Source organism: Chinchilla lanigera, unplaced genomic scaffold, assembly GCF_000276665.1.
Source record: "Chinchilla lanigera isolate Chin_1 unplaced genomic scaffold, ChiLan1.0 scaffold00008, whole genome shotgun sequence".
Taxonomy (NCBI): Eukaryota; Metazoa; Chordata; class Mammalia; order Rodentia; family Chinchillidae; genus Chinchilla; species Chinchilla lanigera.
The window spans coordinates 25,576,588-25,586,025 of NW_004955409.1; the positions used below are offsets into that span (position 1 = coordinate 25,576,588).

Below are 9,438 nucleotides of genomic sequence, written 5' to 3' on the forward strand. Positions count from 1 at the left end.
ATTTGTGTTGCCATATAGATAGGATTTTTGATGATCAGATCTATCTTTCTGAATCTGAGCAGAATGGATCATCCAATTTTTGCCATTGCTTTGGCTAACTTTTTTTTTAAGCTCAGTGTCCTTGTTTAAAAGTTACTTTAAACTCTCCTCTCCTTCCCAGGCTGTGAAATGATCTTAAAAGAAGATATTTTAGCTCCTCAGAAAATAGTTATTTTATAAATATCCTAAGTATTATTTGTAAATGCAATAGGAAAATCATTTTCCTGTAATATATAATGTAGGCTATGCATGCATTTAATATGTTCTTAAAAGCAGATTCTTACTCATACTTACCTCTGTGTTAGCTTGGACATAAAGGCAACCAAATACATTCTGTTTAGTGCTTTGACCATAGAAATTTGGATTACATGTTGTTGACCAAGAGGCAAAAAATACTGATCATAAATAGCATATATTAACCTTCTGTGACAGTAATTCCTATGTTAATTTTCACATCAATTGTGAAAATTTTTGTAATGTGATGTGAAATTTTTGTAATGAAAATAATAAGGTAATAACTGAGCAGTTAGAGTGACAGGCACTATGCGCACTACATATGCACTGTCTTGTTTAATCTTCATGGCAATTCTATGAAATTGTTTTTTAAGAAGACTTATCCAGGATCACATGATACTTGGTAAAGCTAGTATTCCAGCCTAGACCTGTCTAACTTCAGAGTGTATGATCTTAACTATTACAATTACCCATTTAGCCTAAATATGTTCATCCCCTTTTTGCTGTTGACAGAGAGGAGAAAGATAGCCCAATAACCTATCATATTTACAAATTAAAAGACATTAGAGTTTTTTTGTAATTTTGAGGGTCTGCCTTTCCTACCCATTGAAAAATATTTTTAATAGCTTTAAGGTTGTCACGGAAGAAGTCTAGGCTTTGAAATCAGACTTCTCTGGATTTAAATCATAGTCCTACCATTTGTTATCCACAGAAGTATGCATTCACAACTTAATCTCTCCTACACCCAGTTTTCTCATTTGTAAGGAGGTAAAATATAACAAGTTTAACTTGATTTGTTCTAAGTGTGTGGTAATAATAGTTCTTGAATATCTTAAAATGAAACCATTTATTTACCTGTATTTCTGTGCTATTTCATTTCAAACTGTGTTATTGTTTTCTTTATGACATGCATTGCTCTACCTCTGCTAATCTTAATCACTTATCAGCTCCTTTAACAATATTAAAACAATAAGGTTATTTGGATAATTTAACTCTTAAGTTTCATTTTGTAGGACTACCAACATAAATGAGAATAAATTCTTTGATTTTTCACAAAACTAAATCTAAGGGTATGTTGTGCTCTCCACATTTTGAATAGGTGATCTTTTTCCTCAGAAATACTTTTAGTTTCCCTTTCTGATCTTTATCTATTCTTATTGAAATTATGTTAACTTTTACTCTTCTTTAATAGCTTCACTGTGTAGCTACACTTACTATATATCTGCCACATGCCAAGATCTTGGCCTATGTGGTCATTAATCCCCACAACTTTGCAAAATAACTGCCTCTATTTTACAAATAAGAAAATATCTCAAGTTAATTTGCCCAATGTGAAAGAGTTAATAGAGTCATAGACTTGGCATATAATTTACAATTATCTAGTTAATGTTTGTGTTCTAACACACTGACATTCTCCCTTAGGTCAGTATCATAAAGTTACTTTCAGAGTTACAATATTTTAAAAGACTACCCAGTAAGTTTAGTAGTTTTAAACTGGTCCTGCTTGTCATGAAGCAGTACAAACAATCCATTGAGTTACTTTTTATAATGTATATACAGGTCCCTAAAGTCATACTTACCTTGTTATTTGTAGTATATTGTAATCAATATACAGCATGAGTCAGTTTATTATACTATCAGGTTAGAGTCATAGCATGTGTGAGCACTCTGCATTTGTTAACAGATATTCACAAATATTGGAACTGTAGATACTTTTTAAACTTATTCTTGAGGACATATTGATAATAGAAGTAATTAAATGAATCAACATTGTTTGACTGGTAGTATAAATCAGTAGTTAGGTGAGGTAGTTAATAAAAATAATAAAGTAATAACTGAACAGTTAGAGTGCCAGGCACTGTGCTATGTACTGTACATGCACTGTCTTATTCAATCTTCATGATTATTTCTTGTTTAACCTGCATAATTATTTATAGAGTTTGGGTGTATTGAGTATATACCACAAACAGCATTTGCCAAAACATGAGTAAGTACTGGTGACTGCACCACACACTGTAAAAAGCCTGATTTCACTCTTAGTTGGCTGAAGGGGGATTTCATTGATTTGAAGGCAATAAGGGAGATGTGGAGGAGTTGCTGGGTTTTTTGAAGTGATAAAGCCTGGGTATGCACCCAGGCATCTGAGGAGAAGCTGTATTTACTGTTACTGTTAAAAGGAGTGAGAAAAGATTTTAGGAATAGGTATAGTTAAGAAAAATTTAGGATGGAAATAGAAGAAATACCTATGAAGTAAATTTTCAGAGAGGTCTGTTTCTGGGAAGAATTGAGTGAGGAAAATATTTTTGAGTTTGTTTTTATTTTTGTTGTTGTTCTTGTTCTTTTTTGAAACAAGGTCTCACTGTATAGTTTAGGCTGGCTTTGAGTTTACTATGTAGCCCAGGCTGGCCTTGAACTCATGGCGATCCTCTAGCTCAGCCTCCCATGTGCTGGGATTACAGGTGTGTACCACCACACGCGGCCAAGTTTGGTATATTCTAAAGCAGTTTGTCAAGTAAATTTTTCTATGATGGTGGAAGTGTTTGTCCAATATGGTAGCAACTAACCATAGGTGGCTTTGGAACACTTGAAATGTACCTAGTGTTTGGTACCAGGGAACTGAATTTTTATTTAGTTTTAATTACATTTAATGTAAATTTAATGTGACTATACCCATCATAGTAGACAGGGCATCTCTAAATATTTTCTGAGTGGCACCAGTACAATGAATACTTTTAAAAAGTACATGTTTATAGAATCTCTCATAGACGGTTTTTCTTCTTTTCTTTTTTCCTATTTGAACTTGTTTTGTTAGTTGGTAAGTATAACATTTGAATGCACAAAGTATTGACAGTTGTGAAGCATTGTCAGCCTAACTCATTGCATGCCCCGTTGTGTTTCATAATAAAAACCTGGTCGCTCTCTCCTCTGCCCCTCAGTTAACATGTGTAAAGTTGTGCACTGTGTCTCTCATTTCTGTCATCTGTCTTCTCTTTTGTTTTCTCACTTCTGCTTGCTACTCCATTTCTTCATTCACAACAAAGAAAGAAATGCAGTGATAGTTCTCTTCCTCCCAAAACCTCCGCTAGAAACCATTGGCCGTCTGAAGGTAAACAGCCATGGGAAGGCCTCTCCCGATGGCCGGGATGTTACACATTATCAGAAAAGCATGAGCTACTGCTCCTCGCCTTCCTTTGCCGTCCATCTGTAGGGCTTCCCCAAATGGGCCATTGATCTATATTCTTCTCTAGATTTTTCAGTACCCACCACTTCAGATCTTCAGGAAGAGTAAAACTGAACAAAACTATACTTTATCCTTTTATTTAGAAGGCCAGTCCCATTGCAATTAGAAAAGAGAATGTTAGAGAAGTTACCTTGAAGAAGGCAGTTGACATGGATTATAAATGGCAAAACATGTTTGGAGATGTATATATGTTTGTTTTTAATTAAAACATTTGGCCTTAAAAAACACCTTGAGTGTTCTGTAAAGATACATTTTAATTTAGATATCCCATAAGTTCTGCACTCTTCACTGAGCATTTTTTGTTAGAAATAGTTGTAACTTCTACTTAAGCACAACTGCTTCCCAGAAATACATTTTTTCATGTACTTAAGCCCAGAAAAAAATATGGATGAAAGTACCCTGAAATATATAGAAACAAGTTAAATTTTCTTGTTTTATTTGTAGAGGGTATTTTTCTAAAGGGTTTTTCTTACTGTCTTACTCATTTACTCTTTGAACCTACAGTGTGCAAGGTTCTTTATTGTTGCTGTGTATTGTAGAGTCATAGTTCATAAAGTACAGAGGTAAAAAATACTCTCAAAGCAACAGAAAGGCTTTTCCTATCTGATTTCTTTTGCTTGCTTTGATTTTTTTTTTTTTTTTTGCTATGTAGTTCAGGCTGACCTTGAACTCTCTGTGTAGCCCAGGCTTGCTTCATACTGGTGGTGATTCTCCTCCTCAGCCCCCTGAGTACTGGCATTACAGGTGCACCACCGTGCCTGGTTGCTTGCTTTAAAATTCTATATCTACTAATTTTACCGTTTACCAACAGTGTAACTGAAAAACTTAAAGTAAAAGCAAACGTTGCTTTTCTCTTTTAACATAAGACTTTATCTGAGGTCACTTTATGTTTTTGGACTGATTTTTGAGATAAGAATTGTGATCTTTTTTCCTCTTTAAGAATTTGTCTTCCCTCTTTTTAAACCCAATTTAAATACCTAGGATATATAATGGTCTCATAAGTATTGAGTAGTTCTTTGGAACCTGTTTAGAACTGTAGGTTCTGTTTTCTTCCAGTTTGAGTAATGAAGGCACTTTTTTAAAAATTATACCCTGAACCCTAGACAGAAATGGGTCTTTCTCAACCTGCTTCTTGTGTCCTTTCCTGCATGCCAGAAGTGCTTTGGATCCCTGTTCTGGTCCAAAAACTTTGCTTCCCATTGCTTTTTCCAGGGTGCTGGCTCTGGAGATGATGATGGGTGCTTTCTTGCTAACATGATGACATGACCCACCAGATCACTGGGCTTTAAACACATCAGTAGGCTACTGTAACTAGAACATATGGGGCTCTCTTTTTCTCTCAAGACTTCATTAAGGCTTGGGATCCTCACTCCAGATTAGTAGCAGACAAGTTATTTTCTTATAGAATGAGAGGCTGGGTGACTGTTAATGTTCTTGCTGTTTCCTACAGGCTTCTACCCAGAGATTCTACCCAGTGAAGCTCCCACAGCAACGCAGGTAGATGGGGCTGACCTGGCCTCTCCAATGTCTCCACGAACTAGCAAAAGCCGCATGTCCATGAAGCTGCGTCGTTCCTCTGGCTCAGCCAATAAATCCTAAGGAGACAAGCAGCTCAGCAGTGTGATCAGCAGTAGCCACCTTAGCACGAGCATAGTGTTAACCCTTTCAGGCCTTCATATATGCTGTACCGTGCATGTTCTTTCCTGTGCATTTATTTGAGAAAACACTGGACTTAAATAATTTGTAACTTAATATTTTAGATTTGGGCTATTTATTCAGTTCATTTTTTCCCCTACATTCCAAACTGGCATTGTTTTGGGGGGGTGGAGTTTTATTCTATGCTCTTTACCTTCCTAGATACTTATGTCTAAGTAATTTTACCTTTAACTTCATGATTAACATTGAGTCAAAATATAATTGGACAGATAGTCTCATTTTATTTATTGTGTCCCATTGCAGCTTTATGGTTCAATAAATATATAAATTTTTTACAAATGTAAAATTAAACTTAAGCATTTATAAAGTTATAGTTAACAGATCTGTTAATAAACAGTATATGTACAGATTATGTATGTCACAAAAATAAAACACTCAAAGTTAAATGGTCATTTAGTATCTCAAATTCCAACTCAAATAATTTTAATGTTAACTTTTTCTTCTCAAGGCAGTTTTTCATTTCTTGACTATGTAGATGATGCCATGCATATCAGATAATTAGAAAAATCACTGCTAAACTTTGATTTCTGTTTAGCGTCCAAATAATTTTCTATTGTTTTGCTTTTTAAGTGGTACCACCATTAACTATTATTTGTTTTGAGATTGTAGCCCATTAATATTGGCTGATAGGTCCTGGTATATCTCTATTCTTTTTAAGCACCAAAAATAAGGTGGTGGGAAGAAGGAAAAAACTTTTCTGATATAAATATGTTGCTCAAATTATGTGTATTATTTTACAAGAAAAGGGAACATGACCCAGCAATATAAGTTAAATCTAATATTGTTCATACTGAACTTGCATGTGCAAGTTGGTATACATTCCACCCTCCAGAAGCATTTTCCTCTCGTAGATAAGCTGCTCACATTTTTTTAAAATTGAGCATCTTCTAAGGAAATGTAGCATGACATCAGTACCAACTGCATGTGTAAATACATCATACCGACAAACCATAGAGTACAAATTATGTATCATCATTCATGTAGTGTCTACAAATTTGTAACAAGGGGGGGATAAAAAAGATGACATGCTATTTAATAAAACAATAAAAATATTCTTACTATCACTTCCTGTCCATTATTTTCGTATGTATTTTATAATTTTCAGACTTAATAAGCAGGGCTGTATGACTACTGGTGACATAAAGCATAAACTTAGGTTATCTTAGGTAATTATGAAAAATGAATTTAAATTCCCTTTCCAGGACACCCTCCTACCTACTTCTCAAAGATCCTACCACAGCTTTAAAAACAAAATATTTTACACCTTCACCAGAGCTGGCCAAAAACTTCACCCAGGGCACTGGATTAAAACATCAGTTTATCTCAGCTAAATGTTTGTCTGGTTTCTTAAATTTCACATTGTTTTATAATATACTTCCAGAAATAAAACTCCTGAATTTTTCTAAAACAGTTTTTCAGAGTTCCTGTGCGCTTAACTTTTTGTTTTCTTATAATTAAAACTAAAGTTCCAATTAATAAATTGGTAAAGTCCCTGGGAGTAAAATTAAACATTATAGACAATTTCCCACTATTAAGGTGGAGAAATATAAAAAGGAACATCAAATTTAACTGCTTAAATGTTTCTAAGGTGCTTTCACTTTATTTTAAATAAGCGTCTAGTAGATCGCTAATATGTCACAAAATGGGCTGAAAATACCAACTTGAAATATTGAGATTAGTACCATTAAAATTTGTGTGATCTTTAAATAACTGTTCAGTAGGTCTTTTTACAGAAAATATTTAAAATACATTTCTATCAATTTGTAGAAGAAGTATCTTTCTAGACTTAACATACTCTGCTTTTTAGAACTTCAGTCTGTGCCACTATGCTTCAAAGGAAAATTTCTTATTGTATACTGCACCTTTACATTCATTTGCAAAAATATATCTCCTGCCTTTGTATTCTAAATGGACCCTAAGATTCTAAGAGGCATTAGAATCACTGCACTGGGGAGATAAGAAATGTGGCTTTGAAAATACACCATGTTCAACCAATTCTTAAGACAAATACAGAACAAAAAGCAGTCTATGTACATTTATTTGGTGATAAGCATCTTACAGATCTGAGCTATCTGTCGAGCAGTGCGCAGCTAGTGCCCCAAACTATAGGTTTAGGGGAATGGGTACAGAGTACACGGAATACAGTTTACAAAAAGAAATTCAAAAGCTGCTGCTGGAAAGAAAATACTGAATATTGAGTAAACTGCCATTCAGTTCTATGTTTTACAGGTATTAACATCTTTAAAAGCTGAACATAGTTTCATACATAATATACAGCATGAGATTTACAACAAACATTAAATGATGTGGGGTGAAACCTTAAAAACAGACTTCAGGAAAGTCAGTATTTCCAAAAAGCTATGTAAACAGATTTAAAGTAGCTCTTCCAGAATACTGCACATAGAATAGCAAAAAGTAAGAATTTGGAGACTGTCTCCTTCCAGTAAAATAGCACCCTCCCTGCCTGCAAAAACTACTGTAAGAATGAAGCACAACATATAATTTAAAAGGTTTGGGGGGAAGTTCTCATACCCTCAAGAACACCATCATCCTCTTAAATTTCCTGCCCCTGGACCACGACTTTGAGTCTTTTGCCTCCTGCAAGTTTGGCACCAACCACATAACTTTTAATTCACAGAATATACAATGCAAGATATCTGACCCTATTGAGACAGAAACTACACAGGCGCCTGTGATGGCAAGAGGAAAACAACAAAATGTGACTACCATTTTTGGTAGCCAGAACCTTTTGTAGACATTGAGACATGCACGCATTCACTGTGACTTTCCATAGGAATTACAAACCATATAGGATTCGTTAGGGTCTGCAGAGTTTTGAGGTGGGGGAAATCCTATTTTGGTGGGGAAAGTGAAAGGGACTTTACAGCTGAGAGTCTTCGACCATGAATGTTTTTGCCGTATACGTACCTGCTCTTCCCTGGTGGGACACTGACTACTAGGAGAGCTTTGGGAGGGAAAACATGGGAAGGAAAGAGTACAACTTGCAAGTTGAAGAAAGCCCCACAGAAGTTCCCATGATCCGTTTGCTCCCAGGCCAGCCTTGAAACGTCCTGGTTTCTCGGAGCTCAACAGCCAGGCCGCAGCGGCATCTGCAGCAACAATACTTGGCGACTTTCTGAGGGGTGGCACTTATTGATGTGCCGGGTCAGTCCCGGGGAACTAAAAAAAGTGGACGGGCAGTGCTTGCACGAGAAAATTTGCTGCGCGCCTCCGTCAGACGGCCCTCCGGGGCCCGGCGCTTCGGGAGGAGCCCCGGCCAGAGCAGGCAGCAGCAGCTCCTCGCGGACAGCGTGCCACAGCCGGTGCTTCTCTCTGACATCCGCGGACGGGAAGTGCGCCCCGCACAAGGGGCAGGCGAAGGCGAGCGCGGCCCTGCGCTCGGCACCGAAGCCGGGAGCCAGCGCGCGGGCCGAGCCCGGCTCGTGAGTGCCCAGGTGTTTGCGCAGGTAGGCTTGGCGACGGAACTTTTTGTGGCAATACGGGCACACGAAGATTTCGGTCGCCCCGCCAGCACCGGCGCTGCCCGGCCCGGGCCCCCGGCGCCCCAACACGCCCTCGGTGTAGGGCGCCTGCGGCGGCGGCGGCTCGAGGCGCGGCAGCACCGCGAGGCCTGGGCGCGGGTCGCTGTCCTGGTGCTGATCCCGCCTGGAGCTGTCCTTCGCCTGCGGGTGCTGATCCGCGGTCCGCTCCGCGCGGCCGTTCTCCTTCCCCTCCGCCGGGAACGGCGCGATGCAGCCGGAGTCGGGCGAGGACGAAGACGACGGAGACGGCTTCCCGTCGGCGGCGGACACCGCGCTCGCGGCTGGGGGACGCGGCTTGTGCCAGCGGCGGTGCGAGGCCAGGTTGGCCGGGCAGCTGAAGACCTTGGCGCACTCGGGGCAGCGGTACTCCACGCGCACGATGCGCGAGCACTTGTGCTGCGCCAGCGCGAACGGGTCGGCGTACTCCTCCTTGCACAGCTGGCAGATGAACTCGCCCAGCGGCCGCGCTGCGCCCCCCGCGCGCCCCCGCGGCGCCTCCACCGGGCCCTCCTTGATCTTCAGCCCCAGCACCGGCGACGTGGTCACCTCGTCCTCGAAGTGCAGCTTGCGGATGGCCTTGGGCTTCTTGGTGCCCGGGGCCTTGGCGGCCTTGGCTGGAGGCTCGGCGGGGGGCGCGGGCCGCTTGCCCGGGGGACGCAGCGCAGC

General features: G+C 39.5%; 2 protein-coding genes across 9 annotated transcripts in view; one reads left to right on the forward strand and one right to left on the reverse strand.

The window, feature by feature from the left end:
* Positions 1-6,294, forward strand: part of Ralgapa1 (Ral GTPase activating protein, alpha subunit 1 (catalytic)) — a 246,379-nt gene extending 240,085 nt beyond the window's left edge. For 4 of the 8 annotated variants that reach the window (XM_013510369.1, XM_013510371.1, XM_005376915.2 and 1 more), the window contains 2 exons: positions 3,086-3,088; positions 4,965-6,294. In XM_013510369.1, coding sequence (XP_013365823.1) covers positions 3,086-3,088; positions 4,965-5,113 — 152 coding nt within the window. In that variant the 3' untranslated portion in view covers positions 5,114-6,294. The remainder of the gene's footprint in view (positions 1-3,085; positions 3,089-4,964) is intronic. The other 4 variants (XM_013510370.1, XM_005376919.2, XM_013510373.1 and 1 more) reach the window with 3 other exon arrangements.
* Positions 6,295-7,955: 1,661 nt separating this feature from the next.
* Positions 7,956-9,438, reverse strand: Insm2 (insulinoma-associated 2; the record flags this gene model as incomplete). Its single annotated transcript, XM_013510261.1, is given in 1 exon segment — positions 7,956-9,438. A coding segment is annotated over 1 exon segment (1,122 nt), but the record flags the coding sequence as incomplete, so codon positions are not given.